The 23,872-nt window shown below is 43.2% G+C and overlaps 1 protein-coding gene across 3 annotated transcripts in view; it reads right to left on the reverse strand.

Annotated features, from left to right (window-relative positions):
• LOC142215098 (MOB kinase activator 3A) overlaps positions 1–23,872 on the reverse strand; it is a 59,417-nt gene that overhangs the window by 22,139 nt on the left and 13,406 nt on the right. Inside the window, exons 1-2 of one of the 3 annotated variants that reach the window (XM_075283674.1) lie at positions 12,339–12,472; positions 4,452–4,935 (exon numbers count right to left, since the gene is read on the reverse strand). In XM_075283674.1, the coding sequence (XP_075139775.1) occupies positions 4,452–4,872 (421 nt within the window). In that variant the 5' untranslated portion in view covers positions 4,873–4,935; positions 12,339–12,472. Of the gene's footprint in view, positions 1–4,451; positions 4,936–10,528; positions 10,548–12,338; positions 12,473–23,872 lie in introns of those variants that run through there. The other 2 variants (XM_075283675.1, XM_075283676.1) reach the window with 2 other exon arrangements.

Consider the following 23,872-nt stretch of genomic DNA (forward strand, 5'->3'; position numbering starts at 1 on the left):
GTCTATGGACGAGCGCTGTGAGCAGAGGGAGGGGGGAGTTCCTCCCGGCTCCACAGCACAGCGCGATTGGCTCCGCGAGGCAGAAGGACGTTCCTGGCTAATGGTCAGAAACGCCCTTCTGACCATAGAGCACTACGGTACCGGCACCGTAAGCTCTTTACACCGGGCACAGATCGGGAAAGCCGACAGTGCGCTGAATTCAGCGCACTGTCAGCTTTCCAGCAGTATATAACACTGCATGTGCCCAAAAGTGGTGAAAGGTCCTCTTTAAATAATTCTATCAAAAAACGCACTTACCCCACATCTCTCAGCTGTTTTTAAGGGGAACCTAATGCGTCTTTTCCCTATACAGAGTCAACTCCCGTTTCCTCGATATATAAAACGTAACCTAGCAACACATCACGTGACTGAATCCCACACGTGACGTAGTCACATGATATGCCCCTCTATCACAAACGGAATTAATGACCTGTATTGTTACTATGTAACTGACAATACCCAAATATACCTGTAAATTGCCACCTACTAAAGTAGAAATAGGCGATCAATATTCACAACAGCCAATATGACCACCCAACTGCTACATGATCGCAAATACAATCATGACAACATGTAAGCGATTAGGTAAGTCAACAGGGTGGTCATACCTCAATATATTTCCCCTGATGCAGTGTGATGTAAATGAACTGCCCAAGCCACAACCTCAACCACCCCTCTCAGTGACTCAGGGCTCGTTCACATCTGCGCCCGGGGTCTCCGTTCTGCAGGTTTCTATTTCCTGCCCAAAACTGGGCAGGAGATGGAAACCTGCAGTCATTTTTCAAACCCATTCATTTGAATGGGTTTGAAAAGTGTCCGGCCGTGAGCGCCGCTGAGCGTTTTGTGTTGTCCGCAGCGAAACCATTTTTATTCAACCAGACACAGAGTCGGAAATGCAGGACTGTGTGTCCGGTTTATAAAAAACGGTTTCGCCGCGGAGAGCATAAAACGCTCACAGCCGTGCCCAGTCTGAAAGGTTTCCGTCGTCTGCATGCAGGAGATGGAAACCTCAGAACGGTGATCGAACACTGGCGTGAACCCAGCGTAAGAGATTATTAGGTAGCGGCATCTCTTCTTTGACTCTGTAGCTAGTTAACATGCAGCATGGTAGAGAAAAGTTCTTGGAACAGTGTCTCAGAGTGGAAGCTTTAGCTGAGGCTAGTCCCTTATCTAAATAGACAAACACTTCCTGAAAGCCAAGTTGACAGAAGGTTGAATACACAACTCTTGGTTTTAAAGCAGGCAGTCTGTCAATCACAATGCAAGAACAGGTCCTTGTACAAGAAGGTACAGTAGTAGGGTTACTGAGGGAAGCATAAAGCAATGAAAGAGTGCTAGTATCTATTTGTCATTCAATCACAACATGTATTTAATATTTTCACACCAATTCAATACTCTGACGTAGAAACAACAAAAAAAGTCCTTCTCAAGAAAAGTAAACACTTGCATATTAAGACGCAAGGCCAGTGGCACCTACCAGCGAGCATGTGTATTATAAGCGATCTTGCACTGGCTAACAGGCCTCTGTAGCGGAAACTACTATAGTATACGTATGTGTGCTAGGACTTAGAAAAGTTATGGCACGTATGACACACATGCTCCATAGTCACAACGTGTATGTTAAACAAATGCATGGTCTCTATAAAGCAAGAGGTATAGGTAAACATGCATTTAACGACTATTGCTTAAACCAAACTAAATAAAGATTTAAAGCCTACAAATGGCATGTCTAATAAAAGGAATACTATGCTTCTGCAAGGCAAATATTAGCGCAATCATACAAGGGTAACAAGGCTCATTCTTAAAATATTAAAAATCTTTCAAGTATTGAAATCGCAATCAAATAATCTGAAAAGTGTGACGTGCAAAAGTATTCAGCCCCCAATATCAATACTTTGTAGGGCCACCCTTTGCTACAATTACAGCTGCAAGTCTTTTGGAAATCTAGAGACTAAGATTCTTGCCCATTACAGAATGGGCTGCTGATGCCCCTTCCCCATTTCTCACCACTTTTTAGGCTCCTGAATGCCTACAGCATCATGTCCATGCTTCTCTTCACTGGCACTTCACTGCTAGCTTGCCCCGGCTTCTGATAGGCTATAGGATGCATCTCGCCCGGTGTATTCAGTTGTTTGCACTTGAGAAAGGACCCGTGGTCCGAAACGCGTCGTGCTTGTTCTTGTTCCACATCAATAAATTATCTATGGTTTATTCCAATATCTGACTACCCGTCATTTATCTAAGTCTACCAGTGAGCGCGGACCTGTGTCTTCCTATAGCCTACTCCTCCGGTACTTCTGGTGTTTTGCTGGTTCTGCTGCCACTCTCTCCTGGACCTAAACGTGACATACTCCAGGTGAGAGGCCATCTGGTTTTTTGCCTCTATATCATTACTCCATGTATTAAGCTCTATACAATACTACACTCAGAGCGCTTGGTGTCTCTCTCTCTTTTTGTTTTTACACCGGCTTCTGATAGGGGTGGGGGAGGGGGCGGGACGTGTGAAGTGAAGAAAGCATGGGTATGATACTGCAGACAATTACACTATCAGAGGTGGAGGAAGGAGGGCAGCACAATGATATTATCACTCTTGCTGGGAACAGGGAAGGGAGGAAGGGATTGGACTTACTTTACGCTGAACTCCAGCTTCTTCATCCCACAAGACCCTGCGGTTTCTGCATGGAGATAAGGGGCGGGGTTATGGTAATGAGGGAGAAGCTCCTATTCAGTGAATGAAGTGAGAGGCTCTAACAGACTGTAGTAAACGGATGCACAGTGCTGGCATCTGCTCACATAGGAAACTAATGGGAAGGGACACTGAACCCTCACGGATACGTTATGTTTAAATGACAGAAAAGCGGAGTAGAACACGCTTTTCTGTCCGTTAGAAATAGCGGAGAGGGACATTTTCAAGCTACAACGAAGTATTTTTTTTCATTGGAGTCAATGGGTCTACTGACTGACACGTTTTTATAAGGTAAAAAACTGTAAAAACGTGTCAGTCAGGCGGACCTACAAAACGTGATGTGAAAGCACCCTTAAATTTAGGGAGCATATGCAACTATTTAGTCATAACGACAGCACTTCAAACTTACATAGTGGCCGTATGGCATTTTGGTAGAGAGCAGCAAGCCAGCCAGCTCTCATCTGTTATTTAAAGGCATAACACTCCATATTTAATATTACTAATGGCACGAGGCAAGGGTGCCCCCTCTGCACCTTGTTTTTCGCTCCTTTGCCCAAATCAACAGTACTGCAATTGTACCCGTGAACATCATTGGACTTTTTGTCAATGACTTACTAACCTCACTGTATCCCTCCTCAACGTGTCTGCAATCATTCAAGTCTTCGGCTCCATTAGTTATTATAAAAGTAAAACAAACTAAAATCACTTCTTTGCAATATGGCCTTATCATAGAAGTGATTCAGCAGCTAAAAGATAACGGTCAGAACCAATGCACTGATGACGCCATTCCATATCTAGGTATTACCCCTTCCTTACCCAGTTTGTAACTTACTGTCAACAACAATATTCTTTTGCATACTATTACTAAATTTATCTATACATACATTTCCTATATCGTGGATAGGTCACAATTCAGCTGTGAAAGTTATATAAGATAATATTCCTGAATAATACTTACTACTATGTATTGTATAGTAAAAAATTTATTTGGAAGAGCCAGTGAGAAACAAAAAGTCTCCCTCCAAAATTCAGTATTTCCCCTATCATAAACTTGGGGTTGGGTTACCAGTGTGTTACTAATATTAGATGACTATATAAGATCAGTTGAAAAAGCTGGTGGGTGAGTGTTTTGTTTTTTTTAGTCATGGGTAGAAATTGAAAAGTCTATATTAGACCGCTGTTCGCTACCTAACTTACTATACTCAAGACTAGAAGTAGTAAAGCTCACCTGTTTATCCCTATCTATCTCAGTAGCTATGCATGTTTAGCCAATGGTTGCAAATCACCCTCTTGTGCTGCCAATGAGATATAAGTTAGAGGTCGTGCACTAAAATTACTGGTTCCATTTACTGCGATTGGATTATTATTTTGAATCTTTCAAAGATTCCATTTAGTGTCTAGGGACATTAAACACTCCAACAGGTAGTTGCTAACCATACAACTATAGATTGTCTAAATGACTTGCAATGGTGGGTGTAAGCTTCTCTAGCTGATTAATTTACTTAGTTAATTAGTAACTAAGTCTCTACAAATGAGTTCACTATTTTTCTTGGAGGCAATTTTTTTCCCTCCTTGAACCAATTACTAGGAACGGTTTCTGGAATACTTAATACGGTTTTCAACTTGTTTTGATTTGATACTATATGCATTGATAATTCCAATACAAACTCAGTAAAAAAAATTATGTATAAAATATAGCACCATTGACGCAGCTTATAAGGCTTACCAACATTCGTAGGGAAAATATCTTCATTGTTTATCTGAACCTCAATCCAATCCATTAATAAATTCATGTATTTTGGAGCAGACAGCGCTGTCGGTTTCCGATATCGATTTTCATCTTGCCACCGGTACTCATACTTAGGACCTCCAGACATAATTGGACAGGACTGCTCAGTACAGGTGTCGCTGATTGTACCATAGATTAGATTGATGCGATTGAAGAAATCCACAACATGAACTGCTACCCAGTCATTCTGATCCTCCTCATGTGGCAGCTGCACAGCCAATTTTAAGTCTAGTCCCGCATTGAGCGATGCTTGAGCTTTCTTATGCAATTCAAATCTCTGAGTACCTGGCTCAAATTTTCTTTTAGGACGAAATGTTCTGTCCTTATTAAATACTTGCTTGAGAGGATTTGACATCATATATCAGTTTAGCAGAAAGCCTTGTTAGCTATTAAATCTGTAGAAAAATGTATTTCTGTAATTCTGGAGAGTGGAGAAAAAAAAAGAAAAAAAAAAGCAAACATGAATAATGTTAACACTAAGTAGATCTATATTTTCCAAAACCACGTCATTTAAAGCAAGTAACTTATATTGGGTTAAAAGTGTTGTCCAAGAGAAATTGAAATCTCTACACCCTCCTATTTTCTAAGTAACAATTAATGAAAAATGTATATTTAGCCATATTCCTGGGGCTGTCCTGTGACTGCCCCAGGGATACTTGCTGAATTATCTGGTAACAGTCTGTTTCCCAATTTCCGGAAAAAGAACGTCACTACTACTACCCACTTTTCCCCATTCTACTCCATCATGCTTACTTTCCAGGCTTCTTCCTGCGGGACAGCTCCCCCTCCTCTTCTGACAGCCGGCGCTTGTCCCAGCGCTGCTCTTGCTGAGGATAATCCACCTCTACTGTGCAGAAGGAGGAGCCATTCCCCAGGAAAAGAAAGAGAGCTAAGTATATAATGGGGTCGGGGGTTAGGCTGAATAGGTTGGGAAGAGCTAGTAGTGGCCGGGATAGCTAGAGAGACGGGGAGGGGGTGTATGTGTATGGGAGGGAAGGTAAGAAAGAGAGGTAGCTAGTGTAGAAGCTACATAGCAGGAAACTAAATCATGTCAACAAATGCAGAAGATACCAGGAGCTCCCAGATACATCCAGAAATCACAAAAAAAAAAAAAAAAAATGGCTAAAAGGTATATGGGTGCATCTATTCATCCATTAATAGCACTAACAGACGTTTTGTTTTTTTGTTTTTTTTAAATTTGCATGGAAAACCCCTTTAATAACTGCACCCACATACCTTTAGCAGTGTTTTGAGTGAATGCTGGTATTCCTGGCATCTTCTGCATTTGTTTACATGCTCATCATCTTCCAGTATTTTCTTACCATGATGCATTGGGCTTCATTCAGAGCGGACTCGCACAGTCTCCCTCTCTCTCACACTCAACCGTTTCCTTAGCTATCCCACCCACTACACCCTCAGCAGCCATCTTTACACTCTCAGTTCACTATATAACCTTCTCCTTTTGCTGTAAAATTGTAATCACCTCTGTATATCATCATCACCTCTGTATATCATCATCACAGTTACACATAGAAAGCTTCAGGACAAAATCATGATTTTTTTATGGAATTTGATTAAAAAAAAATATATATTTTTTTTTTATTACATAAACAGTATAATAGGCTCCAGAGTGGCCCCCTAACACTATGCTCCACAGTGGCCCAAACACAGTATATGTGTAGCGTATTCGACAGTCCATATTATTCTGCGCTACATGACTCTATGAAAGTGTTCGCTGACACAAACTCCTTGTTATGTATAGCAGCCAGCACCTCCTCTTTGACCCATCCCCCTGCCCCATTACACTTAACTTCCTTTCAGGTTCAGACCCGGCCACCCACTGTATTGCACATGCGTAATAAACAGGCGGCCTTCCAGTTATGATGTCCTGTGACCTACATATATTTATTATGCTTGCTTATATAGCGCCATCACATTCCGCAGCGCTTTACAGATATTGTCAGTCACTGTCCCATATAGGGCTCACAATCTACATTCCCTATCAGTATGTCTTTGGTGTGTGGGAGGAAACCCACGCAAACACGAGAGAACATACAAACTCCTTGCAGATGTTGCCCTTGGCAGGATTTGAACCTAGGACTCCAGCGCTGCAAGGCTGCAGTCTTAACCACTGAGCTACCGTGCTGCCCTAGAACTAAAAGTAATTAGTAATACCGGTTATTTAGAAAATTGGAGAGGGGGGGGACTTACGGCATACTTAAAATATTAAGCTGTGAGGTCTTAGACAGGTGTGTGCCTTTCCTAATGAAGTCCAATCAGTTTAATTAACCCCTTCCCGACATTCGCCGTAATAGTACGGCGCTGCTGGGAAGGGCTTCCCGCAAACCGCCGTACTATTATTGCGGACGCACCATGCACAGCGGGTGTCAGCCGTAATACACGGCTGACAATGCCCCGTAACACCCGCGGTCGGAACCGGGTCCGATCGCGGGTGTTAACCCCTGATATGCCGGCGATCAACATGCCCGCCGGCACCTCCGGGGTTCCGTTCTAAAAAGGTGCCGATCAGCACCCCCCGCGCCGGTTTCGGGGGGTGCCGGTGTTCGTAGGGGGCAGCCCGGGGTCTGATCAGTGACCCCGGGTCTGCCCCTTCACTTACCTCGTCCTCGCACCTGGCTGATCCTGCCGTAAATGAAGCTGTCAGCCTGTGCGTCCACACAGGCTGACAGCTTCCTATACAATGTAATACACGTGTAACATGTGCTTTGCAGTGTATGTGTAGTGAAGCGGTGATCAGCCGATCACTGTTTCATTCCCCCATGGGGACAGAAAAAAAAAGTTAGAAAAAAGTAAAAATAAAAAAGTTTAAATAAGTTTAAAATAAAATAGAAATAAATAAAGCCCCAAAAATCCCATTTTGCCCATATAAAATGTTTTATTATGTAAAATAAAGAAAAATAGAAAAAAACATTACATATTTGGTATCGCCACGTCCGTAATAACCTTAACAATAAAATTAAAACATTATTTAACCCGAACGGCGAACGGCGTAAAAAAAAAAAAACATAGAAAACCGCACAAAATAATGATTATTCACCACCTTTCCCTTACAAAATGTTCAATAAAAAGTAATCAAATGGTCAGATGAAAACCAAAATGGTACCAATAAAAAGAGGTCTTCCCGCAAAGAATAAGCCCTCAACCAGCTCTGTCTAGCGAAAAATAAAAATGTTATGCCTTTCAGAAGATGGTGATGCAAAAATAATTGATTTTTTTCCCTGAATTGAATTCTATTCTGCATAAATAGCAACGCATTAAAAAAATCATATAAATGAGGATCGCCGTAACCGTACTGACCCGCAGAATAAAGGTAACATGTTACTTATGCTGTACGCTGCACGGAAAAAAAAAAAATGCTAAAAAGCAATGCCAGAATTGATGTTTCCTTTTACATCCCACCCAGAAAGAGTTAATAAAATGTAGTCAATAAGTTACACGCCCCAAAATGGTGGCATTGAGAAGCACATCTAATACCGCAAACAACAAGCCCTCATATGGCCACATTGCCAGAAGATAAAAATAAAAATCTAGCTTGTACAATGTGAAGACAAAAACCCCAAAAGTCGCCAAATCATTAGGACATAAGTGGCTGCGACTAGAAGGAAATGTGTAAGCTGTGCGAACGTTTTCAGGGGACACCCCAAATTTAGAGCTTATGACAGATAATACACCAGCGCTGATCCCCCAGAATGCCCCTCTTCCCCGTCCGCGTCATAGGAGCTAGTGGGAAAATAGAATGGGATTTGGTGTACCCAATTTACTCTGCACAGCTTACATATTCACTTCGGGGTTACTAATGCTCACTACATCACTTGATAAATTCTTTGAGGGGTGCGGTTTTCAAAATGGGGTCACTTTCTAGAGGTTTCCACTGTTTTGACTCCTCAAGGGCTTTGTAAATGCGACATGGTTCCTGAAACTGATCACAGCCAGATCTGCCCTCTAAAAGCTCTTTGGCGCGCCTTCCCTCCTGCATCTCGCTGTGCGTCCATATATTAGTTTACACCCACAAGTGGGGTACTATGGTAGTCAGGAGAACTTGCCTAACAAATTGTGGGATGCGTTTTCTCCTTTAACCCCTTGTGAATGTGCAAATTCTAGGGCCGGCTAAAAGAAATTAGTAAAATAAATTCAAATTTGAAAATTTCACCTCCATTTTGTATTAATTCCTGTTAAGCACTTATAGGGTTAAATTACTAGGTATATGTTGTTTTGGCTTATTTAAGGGGTGCAGTTATGAAAATGGGGTGATTTATGGGGGGGTTTAATACAAGGGACTTTCAAAACGCCTTCATAACTGGATTAGTCCCTTAAAAAATGGGTTTTGGAAATTTCTTGAAAATTTTGAATATTGTTGTTTCACTTGTAAATCTTATAATGTCCGTAAAAAATAAAAGGGTGACTAAAGTTTGATACGGACATAAAGCAGAGATCTGGGACATGAGATTTATGATATAATTTTGGCGGTCTGACTATCTGTATGTAATGCACATCATTTCAAACTTTATAAAATGCATATTTTTCAAAATTTCCACCAAATTTCCAATTTTTTCATAATTAAACACAAAACATATCAACCAAAATTTACCACTAACATGAAGTACAATGTGTTACGAAAAAACAATCTTAAAATCACTTTGGTAAGTTAAAGCGTTCCAAAGTTATTGCCACATAAAGTGACATGTCAGTTTTGAAAAATCGAGCGTGGTCAGGAAGTCAAAAAGTGCCATCGGCGGGAAGGGGTTAAACACAACTGAGATCCAATGGGAGAGTAGAACCATCATAAAGAGGATGAGAAGGAAATGGACAGCAAAAGAGTTAAATATGAGTGTCACAGCGAAAGGTCTGAATACTTATTACCATGTGATATTTCAGGGTTTGTTTTTTTTTTTTTAAATAAATTTGAAAAAATATCTAGAATTCTATTTTTTTTCTATTCAAACCCTCAACACTTCTTGCTGCCTCCAATTCAACAACAGCCATTGAATACACTACTTCCTTACACCTGAGACTATAAAAATGCTGGTCAATGCCCTCATAATCTCCCGCTTAAGACTACTGTAACACCCTTCTCCACAGCCAACAGCCAAGAAGGCCTACAACCTCCAATAATGCTACCATCACCACACCACCACGAACAGTCTCTACCCTCACCTACTGTCTCTATCCCTCCTCCCTCATAGACTGTAAGAGGGCATTCACACTACGTATACTGAAGCTTATTCTGAACGTAAAACACGTTCAGAATAAGCGGCGTATAAAGCAGCTCCATTCATTTCTATGGGAGCCAGCATACGAGCGCTCCCCATAGAAATGAATGGGCTGCTTCTTTCACTATGAGCAGTCCCATTGAAGTGAATGGGAAGTGCCGGCGTGTACGGCTCGGAATGAGCAGAGCTAGCTGTACACGCCGGCACTTCCCACTCACTTCAATGGGACTGCTCATAGTGAAAGAAGCAGCCCATTCATTTCTATGGGGAGCGCTTGTATGCCGGCTCCCATAGAAATGAATGGAGCTGCTTTATACGCCGCTTATTCTGAACGTGTTTTACGTTCAGAATAAGCTTCAGTATACGTAGTGTGAATGCCCCCTAAGCCCTTGCGGACAGGCACTTCTATCCAACTGTACCAGTTGGTCAATGTTAGTATTGTATTTGATTTGTATATTTTGTGTACTGTAAGTAAACTCTCAAATGTACAGCACCATGGAATTAAAAAGGACTTTTCATGTCCTCGGGCACATGCAGTTTTATTTACTGCTAGAAAGCTTTCCTGTTACGTGCCCCAGGGCTGGAGATATCGGTGCAGTTACTGTTTTCAGCCCACTGTCAGAAGGGTGTTCCTGACAGTCTAGCTGGGCTGTGAGGGAAACCCCCCAGCGACGAATGCAGCACACTGTCGGCTTTCTTGAGGCGTTTAAAACTGGATGTGCCTGAGAACATGAAAGGTCCTTTTTAACGGTGCTTTATAAATAAAAATAATTACTTCATTACCCAGCTTTCTCAGAAACCTAAAAGCATCTTCAGGCACGCCTTCCTCTTCTTTCGGCGATGCCCTTTGGTACTGGCTCTTCCCCGGCATCATCATCCTATTCTTCCGGCGGGATTGGTTCAAATCCGGTATGTGCGCAATATCGCTTGCCTCGAGCGTACTGCCTTTGAGAAAAATGGCGCCGGAGCATGTGCGGTAGCAGTGCCTGAATAGCATTTTTAAAGGCTATTCACACATATGTGGGGCTCATACAGCATAATTTTGCTGATAGAGCCCCTTTAATGCCTAACATATAGACACTCATGCCCAACACTCACAAGGGTCAGTTGTTTTACAGGAAGCCAATTCACCTACCAGCAAGCAGGAGGAAACTGCATGCAAACAAGGGGAGAACATAAACTTCATGTGATTGTTGTCTTTAAAGGGGCTCTATCAGCAAAATCATGCTGATAGAGCCCCACATATGTGTGAATAGCCTTTAAAAAGGCTATTTAGGCACCGTAAAAGTTATATTAAACTACCCCCCCCCCCCCCCCCCCCCGTTTTAAAATAAAACCCTAAAAAAAGAATGTTATCTACTTACGCATCGTGCACTGTGGGCGGGCATTCAGGGTGTGTCTTCTTCATCCACGCCTCTTCTTCCTCCGATATCCTCCGGCGCTCGCGAGCGGACACTGATATAAAAAAAAATGGCCTGGGCGCCTGCGCAGTAGCCGTAGTAGAAGCTGCATGCTACTGCGCATGCGCCCAGGCCATTTTTTTATATCAGTGTCCGCTCGCGAGCGCTGGAGGACAAGATCGGAGGAAGAAGCGAGGATGAAGAAGACGACACACCCTGAATGCCCGCCCAGCGTGCACGATCCGTAAGTAGATAACATTCTTTTTTAGGGTTTTATTTTAAAACTGGGGGGTAGTGTAATATAACTTTTACAGTGCCTGAATAGCCTTTTTAAAGGCTATTCACGCATATGTGGGGCTCTATCAGCATGATTTTGCTGATAGAGCCCCTTTAAACCCAGGACCACAGTGCTAATCAGAGAATAGATTATGAAAGTATGTCAGGTATCTGACTCCTGCTTATCTAATAGCGGTTGAGTTTGGTATTGTAGCTCGGCTCCATTTACTTGAATGGGACTGAACTGTACACAGGTCATGTGAAAACTGGACATAATGTCAAATGAACTGTGTAGCAGAAGCAGCGCTCTCTGAAATATCAATAACCCAGAAATCCCCTTTATTCCTCTGACTATGGGTGTTTTTTGTAACACAATTCTTCACAGTGGACAATTTGCATCAATAAACGCCGTTACATTCCGGGTAACACCAAACCAGCATCAGCCCCACCCTGCAAACTTCCCCCAGTCAATGGAACTCCAAGACCTTATAGTAGTGACATCAGGCCCCTGCCTCCTTTAGGACAGAAGCAAACCCTGAGCCAGGAGATTACACAACCACTAAGAAGAAAATAATGGCTGGGCATTTCTCTTCCAACATAAAGTCACCCTCAGTCTACAGCCCTTTCTCGTTACCGCAGCGTGTCGCGCCAAACATAGCGATCGACATTTTACACAGGGTTACAACGCAGACATTTATAATACAGAGCATCGTCATGAGCGAGAGGGGCGTGAGAGCTCGACCCCTAACCTCCTCCTACAGGGTACACTGAGCCTTACAAGCCTCCTCAGCCACATGAAAGCATCGCTGGCTTTTAGGAATTCCGTGACTGGAGAACAACCCTCTCATCCCGACTTACTGACAAACTATTTCTGCAAACTTCCCATAGCTCAGTCGTACAACAGACATTACTGTTACCTCCACTCCGCAAGTTCCACTGCGCGTCTATAAAGCACTCCCAGCTCGCAATGTCCTCGTCTCTTCTAAGAACGTATCAATAGAAAATAGAGGGCGGACAATAAAGCTGTGTGAGAGCGACACGAAGTGTGAGCAGCCGCCGCTTCCGCTCTGTAAGCTACTGTGGAGCACGTGACCACACCCCTCCTACATCTGTAATGGAGGCCTCTAACCTGCGGCTTTAGCCTTGCTTCCTCCACTCTGTATTACACCCAGCAATAGGATTAAAAACTAAACAGAGGCGTCAGGGCCTCTGTGACCTTATTACCAAACTTATAACATCCTGGGCCATTTTACAGGGGTTTTCTGGACAAAAAATTGTTTTTAGAAAAAGGTCTTTTGATAGTTTAATAACAGCACTTAAGCAGTGTTTTGAGTGATGTTCTGGGTTTCTCTTTGAGCTCCTGGCATCTTCTGCATTTCTTTACATGGGCATCTTCCTGTTCTGTTTTCCTAGAACTACCATGATGCCTTGGGCCCAGAGGCATAGCTAGTGTGGGGGGGCAGCTGCCCTGGGGCCACCATTAAAGGGATTCTACCATTAAAGCAACTTTTTTTTTCTAAGTACCACGTCGAAATAGCCTGAAAGGGGTTGTCCCATCACAAGGATCCTATCTATACTACTTGATAATGTGGATGTAAGACTTTTCCTAAATACATTGCTTCAGAAAAACTGCTTTGTTTGTCCACTATCTTACTTTATTCTTTTTTTTTTTTTTTTTGACACATCCCTTGACTTATCTGGTCATAAGTCAAGTGATGTATCTGCTGCTCTCAGGGGGGAGGGAGGAGGGGCTAAGTGCACGGGAGCGAGCCTGGAGGTGGGGGGGGGGTAGTTTACCCTTTGGGGGGAAGGGGCCGCCAATACAGACCCGGCATCCTCTGTAATAAAGAGGCGGATGCCGGGGAGTGTAGACGCCAGCACAGATGCCTGCAACATCGCTATGCTCCATGAAGCCAGCAGCGGCAGAAGCGATGCTGCTATTCCGGGAGCGGAATAACAGCATCGCTTCTGCCGCTGCTGGCTTCATGGAGCATGGCGATGTTGCAGGCATCTGTGCCGGCGTCTACACTCCCCGGCATCCGCCTCTCTATTACAGCGGATGCCGGGTCTGTATTCACATATGCAAAGCCAAGCAGCGAGACGCCGCTGGCCCTGCGTGCGTGCTCATAGACCAGTCTAGCCTTCACAATGCGAATACAGACCCGGCATCCGCTGTAATAGAGAGAGGCGGATGCCGGGTCTGTATTCGCATTGTGAAGACTGGTCTATGAGCGTGCACGCAGGGCCAGCGGCATCTCGCCGCTGGCTTTGCATATGTAACCCCACCAATGACGCAACAAAGCCGGAAGAAAGAAGAATTTACAGCAACGAAGACTGATGAGTATGCGACGTGGGAATACCCCTTTAAGAAAGGCTATTTGTCTCCTACCTTTAGATGTGGTCTCCGTCGCTCTGTTCCTTAGAAATACCGGTACTTACCAGTATGCTAATGAGGTCTCTGCAGCAATGAGGGCGTCCTTCTTCATCTGCCTCCTCCCCTTGTCTGTCGTCTTCTTTCTTCGTCATGTCTGACGCCTGCACAGTCAGCTCTGACAGCGAGACCCTGTTAGAGCCGTCTGTGCATGCCGGCTGGTGGCCATATTTCCAAGGCTGCAATTGCGCAGTACGCTCCTCACATCTTCACCAAACAGAGTGAACTCATCCAGGCGTTGGAGGGCTGTACGGACTTTACTGAGCATGCGCGACGGAGACCACATCTAAAGGTAGGAGACGAATAGCCTTTCTTAAGGCTATTCCGACGTGGTAATTAGAAAAAAAGTTGCTTTAATGGTAGAATCCCTTTAATGCTTTACTTATAACTAGATTGGTGTCTGTAGACACCAATCACTAAACTCTCCCCTCTACAATCTATTCTGAATGCAGCGGCCAGGCTCATCTATCAGTCTAGACGCTATAGCGATGCCTCGGGTCTGTGCCAGTCGCTACATTGGCTGTCTATTCATTATAGAATAAAATATAAAGTTATCACTCTCATCCACAAGGCTCTCCATAATGCTGCACCTCCCTACATTTCCTCCCTCATCTGTCTACTGCCCAACCCGTGTTCTCCGTTCACTCAATGACCTAACACTTACATCCTCTATTATCAGAACCTCCCACGCTCGTATACAAGACTTCTCCCGAGTTGCACCACTTCTCTGGAATGCTCTACCCCGGACAATCAGATTAACTCCCAATTTCTACAGCTTCAAACGCAAACTAAAGACGCATCTTTTCAGACAAGCCTATCACAATGTCTAACGTAAACCCTTAACCCTCCTCTGTCCCCGCTCCCACATTTCCCCACATGATATGATGCCATTTCAGGCTAACTTTATATGTCCAAGCTCCATCCATATGTTAAAGGGCACGACTGTTGACGGCTCATAAAGTCTTATGTTTATGTAATGACAGTCACCTCTATTACAAAAGTGTCTGACCTCTGCATAAGCAATGCCGCCCCTGCTACCTCTTGTGTCACCCCCTCTACCTCATAGATTGTAAGCTCTTGCGAGCAGGGCCCTCAGTCCCATTGTGTGAAATGATTTCTTTGTAATGTCTCTTTCTGTCTGTATTTGAACCCTACAAATTGTACAGCGCTGCGGAATATGTTGGCGCTATATAAATAAAATTTATTATTATTATTATTATCTAGTTAAAACCCATCCTTGTCTTGTAAAATGCAAGCTGCTTCAGGCCTGTGGTTTACAAGACACCAAGAATAGACAAAACCCGTCTGCTCCTGGCTCAGGCTGGCGCAATAACGTCATCGTGTCTCCTGCGTAGGGACGCAGACACCTTATGTGTGGATTCCATAGGGGGCATTATAGGACAATAGGGGGGGTCATTTACATAAGGGCTATTAGGGGGCATAACAAGGGGGGGAGGAGGTCATTTATATAAAGGGTCATTAGGGGTCCAGTATATATGTCAGGCGGAATAAGGGGCATAATGGAAAGGGGCAATTTGTTTATTTAAGTGATAATTGGGACTTATCAAGGCTAAGACCCCATGTAGTGGGCCACAGCAAAAAAAAAAAACGCTGCAGAAAAAAACTGCGTACTTTCTGCTTCCATTATACATATAGAGAAACCGCCAGTGTTTCTGTAGACGTGTTTTAGAAATCGCAGCATGTCGACTGTGTGTATTTTTCGGCAATATGTGGATGGAATTCTCTAAAATCCCATCCACTTTGCAGGAACTGTAAAACATTGCATTTTTTTCTACGGCCTTTACACCGTGGCCACACCACAGTAGTTACTATTTAAAGGGGGTACACAGGGAAATTATTCATTTAAAGATGCACTTGGGGATATTATTCATTATGGGGTTTATATTATATATTTTATAATTGGGTGTAGCAGCAGGGTGGGTGTGCAGGTGAGGACAATGTGGGTCAGGTGCCTGTAAAAGTGAGGAGCCAAAGAAGTCTGTGTTGCAAACTTTACAGAGATTGAAAGAAGTGGCCATGGTGATCCAGATGGAAGGGAAATGGAATGGAAATGTGAATGATTAGAAAAGACGTCACTGGTAAGTCACTAAATGTTACTGCACTGCACCTAAATCATCTGCAGAGCCCTGTATAGAGCTGGTATATACCACTATACAGTCACCGTATAGTGATAATATCATTATACATAAGTTGGGGGGCCCACTTGGACATGTCCGATCTCCATCCCCCTGTGCTCAACACCTAGCTACGGCTCTGCTTGGACCACTCAGAGCTGACTCACACCACCTCCCTCTCTCTTCCTCCCCCTCCCTTTCACACTCACACTCCCTTCCTGTTTCCCTAGCTATCCTGACTACTACTAGCCCTTTCTAACTAACTCTGGGTCTATTGGGAAGGCGTGTGCGGCTGGCAGACATCAAAAAGATTAGGTGCCAGCCGCCCAGGAGAAGTGACATCCCGTGCCCAGAAGTTCTGGACTAGAAGACAGGTAAGTATGATGGAGTGAGGGAGTGATGGGTGGTTAGTATAGGTGACATTCTGTTTCCCCCCTGTCGGAAGCAGAACGTCACCGGAAAATGTGCCTGAGGCGGTCACATGATTGACCCGGCAATCTAGGTTAATATAGATTTTTGGTAACCTAAGTAATTTAGAAGAGAGTGTGGAAGGGTGGTTGCTTAGATTAGAAAGATCAGATTATCCCGAACAACCTCTTTTACACATTAATAGGCCTAGTGGAAAGATTTTGTGAGCCACCATCACTTAGACATACAGTGTTGGCCAAAAGTATTGGCACCCCTGCAATTCTGTCAGATAATACTCATTTTCTTCCAGAAAATGATTGCAATCACAAATTCTTTGGTATTATTATCTTCATTTAATTTGTCTTCAATGGAAAACCACAAAAATAATTGTCAAAAAGCCAAATTGGATATAATTCCACATCAAACATAAAAAAGGGGGTGGACAAAAGTATTGGCACTGTTTGAAAAATCATGTGATGCTTCTCTAATTTGTGTAATTAACAGCACCTGTTACTTACCTGAGGCACCTAACAGGTGGTGGCAATAACTAAATCACACTTGCAGCCAGTTGAAATGGATTAAAGTTGACTCAACCTCTGTCCTGTGTCCTTGTGTGTACCACATTGAGCATGGAGAAAAGAAAGAAGATCAAAGTCTGAGGACTTGAGAAGCAAAATTGTGAGGAAGCATGAGCAATCTCAAGGCTAGAAGTCCATCTCCAAAGACCTGAATGTTCCTGTGTCTACCGTGCGCAGTCATCAAGAAGTTTAAAGCCCATGGCACTGTGGCTAACCTCCCTAGATGTGGACGGAAAAGAAAAATTGACGAGAGATTTCAACGCAAGATTGTAAGGATGGTGGATAAAGAACCTCGACTAACATCCAAACAAGTTCAAGCTGCCCTGCAGTCCGAGGGTACAACAGTGTCAACCCGTACTATCTGTCGGCGTCTGAATGAAAAGGGACTGTATGGTAGAATACCCAGGAAGATCCCACTTCTTACCCAGAGACATAAAAAAGCCAGGCTGGAGTTTGCCAAAACTTACCTGAGAAAGCCAAAAACGTTTTGGAAGAATGTTCTCTGGTCAGATGAGAAAAAAGTAGAGCTTTTTGGGAAAAGGCATCAAACATAGAGTTTACAGGGGGAAAAAAAGAGGCCTTCAAAGAAAAGAACATGGCCCCTACAGTCAAACATGGCGGAGGTTCCCTGATGTTTTGGGGTTGCTTTGCTGCCTCAGGCATTGGACTGCTTGACCGTGTGCATGGCATTATGAAGTCTGAAGACTACTGACAAATTTTGCAGCATAATGTAGGGCCCAGTGTGAGAAAGCTGGGTCTCCCTCAGAGGTCATGGGTCTTCCAGCAGGACAATGACCCAAAACACACTTCAAAAAGCACTAAAAAATGGTTGGAGAGAAAGCACTGGAGACTTGTAAAGTGGCCAGCAATGAGACCAGACCTGAATCCCATAGAACACCTGTGGAGAGATCTCAAAATGGCAGTTTGGAGAAGGCACCCTTCACATCTCAGGGACCTGGAGCAGTTTGCCAAAGAAGAATGGTCTAAAATTCCAGCAGAGCATTGTAAAGAAACTCATTGATGGTTACCGGAAGCAGTTGTTCACAGTTATTTTGTCTAAAGGTTGTGCTACCAAGTATTAGGCTGAGGGTGCCAATACTTTTGTCCGGCCCATTTTTGGAGTTTTGTGTAAAATGATCAATGATTTGACTTTTTTTTCATTCTCTTTTGTGTTTTTTCATTGCAAGCAAAATAAATGAAGATATTAATACCAAAGAGTTTGTGCTTGCAATCATTTTCTGGATGAAACTGAGTATTATCTGACAGAATTGCAGGGGTGCCAATACTTTTGGCCAACACTGTACCTGACCTGCCCAAAATATAATGTCCTTTAGCAGTTACATCCACTCACTGTATATGAAATTCTGGGGGTTATCCGTTCACCTTGCAAACCACTCACACGTTTGACCTAGATGCAGTCATAAAAGGGAACTCCACTTCCACTATTTCTCCCATCACACCAGGCTAAACAGGAATGAAGCACTCAAACATCCACATAAAAAACACATAGAAATCAGTATATCCACTCAATGCACAACTAGCACACATAAGGGCGGGTTCAAACCTGCGCCCGTGCACACTGTAGACAATCCAGCTGGGTTTCTGTCTTCTGCCCCGAGAAACTGGACTGGGGACGGAAACCTGGTAGTCAGTTTTCAAACCCATTCAAGTGAATGGGTTTGAAAAGTGAGCGCCCGTGAGCTTCTTGTACCTGTCTGCGGCAAAACTATTTTTTTTTAACCGGACACAAAGTCCTGCATGTCCCACTTTGTGTCCCGTTAAAAAAAAAACTGTTTCGCTGTGGATAGGTACAAAACTCTCACGGGCGCTCACTTTTCAAACCCATTCACTTGAATGGGTTTGAAAACTGACTGCCGAGTTTCTGTCCCCTGTCCAGTTTCTTGGGGCAGAAGACGGAAACCCAGCTGGATAGGCTAAAGCACGAATGGGCACAGATGTGAACCCGTCCTAAGACGGTAACACGGCTAGCAATATTCACTCTGTGGAAATGGGGAAAAGTTAGAGCCAAAGGACAATCTTCTTAAATTTTAGATTTAATAAATGTAAAAAAAGGTACAGTGTGTTACAGTCAAAAGATAGAATAACACATGCAAAAACAAGCAAACAGTGCAAACTAAAAGGGGATAACGTACAGACTTTGTGAGTTAAGCCTGACAGTGGAGGAAGCACTTGCAGTGTTGTCATGCACAGGATGATCGGGCCACAGGCCAAGCGGTGACTGAGGACTGGTTCTCTCTCATTCCCAACGGAGTAGCCCGACACCCAATAGCAGCAGTGAACTGAAGCCGAATTTAATCAACAATGCCCAAAGGCTGAACGCAAGGGATACCCAAGGGACCTAAGCCTTCTCATCTAGGCAGTTATGATAAGAACAGATACTCCATTGGATCTTAGTGAAAAGGCCAAGAAGCAAATTGCAGTACTGTAATAGACTAATACAAACAAGTGCTGTTCCACAAGTATCTAGAGGTATTCATTCTTTGTCTACATCTGTAGGTGTAAAAAGCACAACTTTCAGAGGACTGAAAGATGAACAAAATTTACCACTACAAGTTTACAAATCACTGGTCACCCTTCTAACTCCATCCATGCCCCATTGTGGCTCCACACAATACAGTGTATTACCCAGTCCCCCGTACACAGTATAAAGTCCTCTCTGTGGTCCCCACACTGTATAATACCACCTCATTGTGGCCCTAAGGGGCCATAGCACCTGGTTTAAATGCACTGTTGCCCTTTGAACAACCACAGAGTATTAAGATACTCTGTGGTTGTTCAAAGGGCAACAGTGCATTTAAACCAGGTGCTATGGTAGCAAGGCTCCCTTGGGATAGTGGGACATCCCTGTATATAGAGTGTTGTCCTTGGCATTGGGTCCAGGCTGCCAAGACTTCAGCTTATCTGTGTACATGAATTGAAGACAATGAGAAAGCAGTCCCTTGGGAGCAATAAGCACGATGTAGTAGCATCATTTATATTGTGCCTGTTGCTCCCAGAAGACAGATCAGAGACAGAAGAGTACACAGAACAGTGGAATGCAGAAGGTAATAGACTTTTCTCTTCTATACGTGTTTGATACATTGTACTTGGGGACACTGGTGGAGGACAGTGTATACTGTGTGGGCAACTGAAGGCGGACAATATATACTATGGGGGACAAGAAACTGTGGGAGCAACTGGAGGGGCACATTAGACTGTGGGAGCACAAATGGAAGGGGATATTATAAAATAAAATGGAGTGAACAGGTTAGTGTCTGAAGAGCCATGGGCATAGAAAGGTTAATGGCTGAGGGATCACTAGTGGTGACATGTTAATGTCTGAGGGACCAAGTTAGTGTGTGATGAGCCATTATATTGTATGGGGCCACTGTAGGGGGATTTTACTATGTAAAGGGCCATTGAGGATCATAATATTGTAAGGGGACTACTAAATAGGCATTATACTATTTGGGGGCCACTGACAATGTCACCTCCCAGCAAAGGAAAGCTATTGACCATGGCATAGATGATCAGGAAAGCTGTGTAGGAGGTGAGCTGTTGTATAGAACCCATTATTGAGATGTGTCTGAGCAATGACTTGTGAGTTAACTACCCTTGTGACGTCATTAAAAGGGGAGGTTTGATGAAATATGTAGATATTGTGGTGTAAGTTGTGTATCTATGTAGGAATTTTGTTATAATTATAGGTATTAGGGTTTTTTCCATTCGTGTGTAATTGGTATAGTCATTAGTATAGGCAAACCTGGAAGCTCAGTGTAATTTGTGCAGAAAGAGCAAAACCAGTCCCAGGTAATAAATCAATTATAGTTGATATAATTAGCAAGCCAATGGCAAAATGTCACAATGCATCAGGTTAACATAAGAGTAGAACATCTTATCCAAACCAAGTGTACAACGGCTTTGCCATGAAGTTGTGCAGACATTGTGGGAGACAGATGCAGTTCCAGTGCAACCTCCAAGCTGCTCACTGATATGGTAACTGAAGCACCCCATCAGGACACTGTGAGTAACATGTGTAGGGGCTCCATGTATTATTCATGGAGCCTCCTGGATGGCTTGAATTTGTGTACACCTCCTGGGCAGTCAGAAAGATGAAACACTCTATGGTCCCCTGCTTCTTTGACCACAGGACCATTCACTTCCAGGGGACTCTCGGCCATGATTTTTCATCTGGCTTGGGATCCTCGAAGCTGAAATGTGCCCTGCTGGCAAATGAGGAGCTGCGGGAGGAGCTTAAAAATGCATTCTTGTTTTTTTCAAAATGAACAAGTCAGATTGGTGGGAGTTTATTACCGTGAAGTTTTTTTGTTTCTTTCAGGCAGAAGGGATGCAACAGGCATGTGAGCGGAAGAGAAACTTCAAAAAACTGCATAGATAGCTACGGTCCCTTTGAGATCTCCAGTACTGCGCTTGGATGTCAGAGAGGAAGTGGAGAAAGCCAAGAGGAGTCTCAAGAGGCACTTTGATGAAGAATCCAAGTGAATCATCTTCCATTCCAAGGTGGAGAACCTGGAGAATGGTGAGAAATTTTTCAGGAAGCTCCATATAAGGCCACAAGTCCCTGACTGAACTGCAATAAGAAGATGGAAACATGCGAATGGAGAATAAGGATGTGATGGGGGTTGTAATCGTCTACTACCATAGTCTATACTCTCGAAAACCACTGACCCCGAAGCCACTGATAAGTACCTGTCAAGTATCACTAACACTGTTGATCCTTCAGGTGTGGAGGCCATGGATGTTCCTCTGAAGGCTGAAGAACCAAATCCTTCCTATGTGGCAGGACGCTGGCCTGTGATGACCTCCTAGCAGAGCTCTGTGTAGCGCTGGTGGACCTCTAAGCCCAGGCATAAAGGATCTCTACAGGAAGACAGTGACGTAGGGCAGGATGCCGACGATGCTGAGAGAAGGTATGGCTACAATCTTGTACAAGCGGAAGGAGGTAGAGATACAACCTGAAGAATTGTTGTCTCAACTCTCTGTTGAACATGGATTACAAAATCCTCGCAAAGGTGCTGGCAAACAGACTGAAAGTTGTTATCGGCAACATCAGAATCATCTGGACCATACCTGCAGAATTCCTGGTCGCAGGGTGGCCAACAGCCTCGTTCTTGTGAGATACACAACTTTATGTCAAAGCCGTTGTACACACTTGGTTTGGGTAAGATGTTCTACTCTTATGTTAACCTGATTTATTGTGACATTTTCAGCACAGTTTTGGTGAGAAGCTAGAAGACTGAACCCTTTCCTGTCAGCTCTGTGGTCAGACAGGACGGTCATCTTTCGCCTTTTTAGTATTCTGTCCCCAGTAACAGCCTTTCATATCACTTGATACTTTACTTTTGCAACCTATTTCCTGTAATACATTCCGAAGAGGCAAATCAAGCAAGCTGTTTGATTTGAGAACTGGTGGACTGTGTGAACTGATACTAATAAAAACTACAAGTTTGAGCTGGTCTCTCTGTCTCCATCTGACTGATATACCTGGTAACCAGCTTACCCTGAAGGACCTGCATTTACAGTATATACTGCAGTTTGGGCACAGAGCAGGGCGCAAATGTGAAGGAGCACTATGTTGCTTTTGCAGCACAGATTTAGGTTGTTGGTTTTTGGATGCCTTGTCATGTTTGCAGAGACCCTAAAATTTCCTCTGCAAAATGGGGTCACTTCTCGGGGTATTCCATTTTATTGGCACCTCTAGGGTCCTTCAAAAAGAACATAGCGTCCAGAAACCAGTCCCTCTAAATCTGTACTAAAGCTAATAAACATAGTGCTCCATCCCTTCTGAGCACTGTCGTGTGCCCAAGCAGTAGTGTACGTCCACATATACAACTTTTTTGTACCTGGGAAAACCCACTTACAAGTTTTAGGAGTGCATGTCTCTCTTGACATAAAGTGAGCACAGCTTATTGGGCACTGAAATGGCATATTTCTTTAAAAATTTGAATTTTCACCTTGCACATTAATTTTTGAGAAGCACTCTCTAGGGGTCAAAATGATTAAACCCTTTGAGAGAAATTCCTGTAGAGATGTAGTTTCTAAAAATGGGGTCACTTTTTCAGCATTTCTTTTGTACTGGTGTGACATGGCACTCAAAAATAATTCCAGGAAAATTTGCTTTTCAAAAACCAAATAGCACTCTTTCTATTTCGAAGCCGGCCATGTACCTAAACAACAAAATGGATGGTTTATTGGGAAAAAAAAGTCATTTTTAATTTTCACATCCCAATTTGTGAAACAGCTGTGGGGTCAAAATGCTCATTATTGATAAATTCTGTGAGGTGTTTAGTTTCCAAAATGGGATCACGTTTTAGGGGTTTTCATTTTGATAAATAACTGAAGAGTCAGCTGTAGTCTTTAGAAATTTTAAAGCTCTTAATGCAATCTGTAAAAGGGAAATAACATCAGCTAAAATTCATAATGAAACGCAGGTACTATTGAAAGCAAAACGAACCCTCAAAAATTATTTAAATATATAAATGCAAAAAAAAAAACAAGGACAGAACAAGTAGGTCCCCTAAATACAGGTAATTGAGAGTTGGTCACTGGGGATCAAGAAAGATTAGAGCTACTAAATGGGTTCTTTAGCTCTGTGTATACAGATGAAAAGGAAGTAGTTGATATAGGAGTCATCAATGCTTGGAATACATCAAAGAATATACTAAACTGGATAAACATAGAAGTGGTCCAAGCCAAACTAAACAAAATAAATGTGAGCAAGACTCCATTTCCAGATGGATTACACCCACGAGTACTTGATATATTGTTCCTGGACTTTGCAAAGGTGTTTGACACTGTCCCTCAGAGATGTGTAATGGATAAAATTAGATCCATTGGCTTGGAAAATATAGTTTGTATTTGGATTGAAAACTGGTTAA

This window comes from Leptodactylus fuscus, chromosome 1 (assembly GCF_031893055.1).
Source record: "Leptodactylus fuscus isolate aLepFus1 chromosome 1, aLepFus1.hap2, whole genome shotgun sequence".
In the NCBI taxonomy this organism is placed as follows: domain Eukaryota; kingdom Metazoa; phylum Chordata; class Amphibia; order Anura; family Leptodactylidae; genus Leptodactylus; species Leptodactylus fuscus.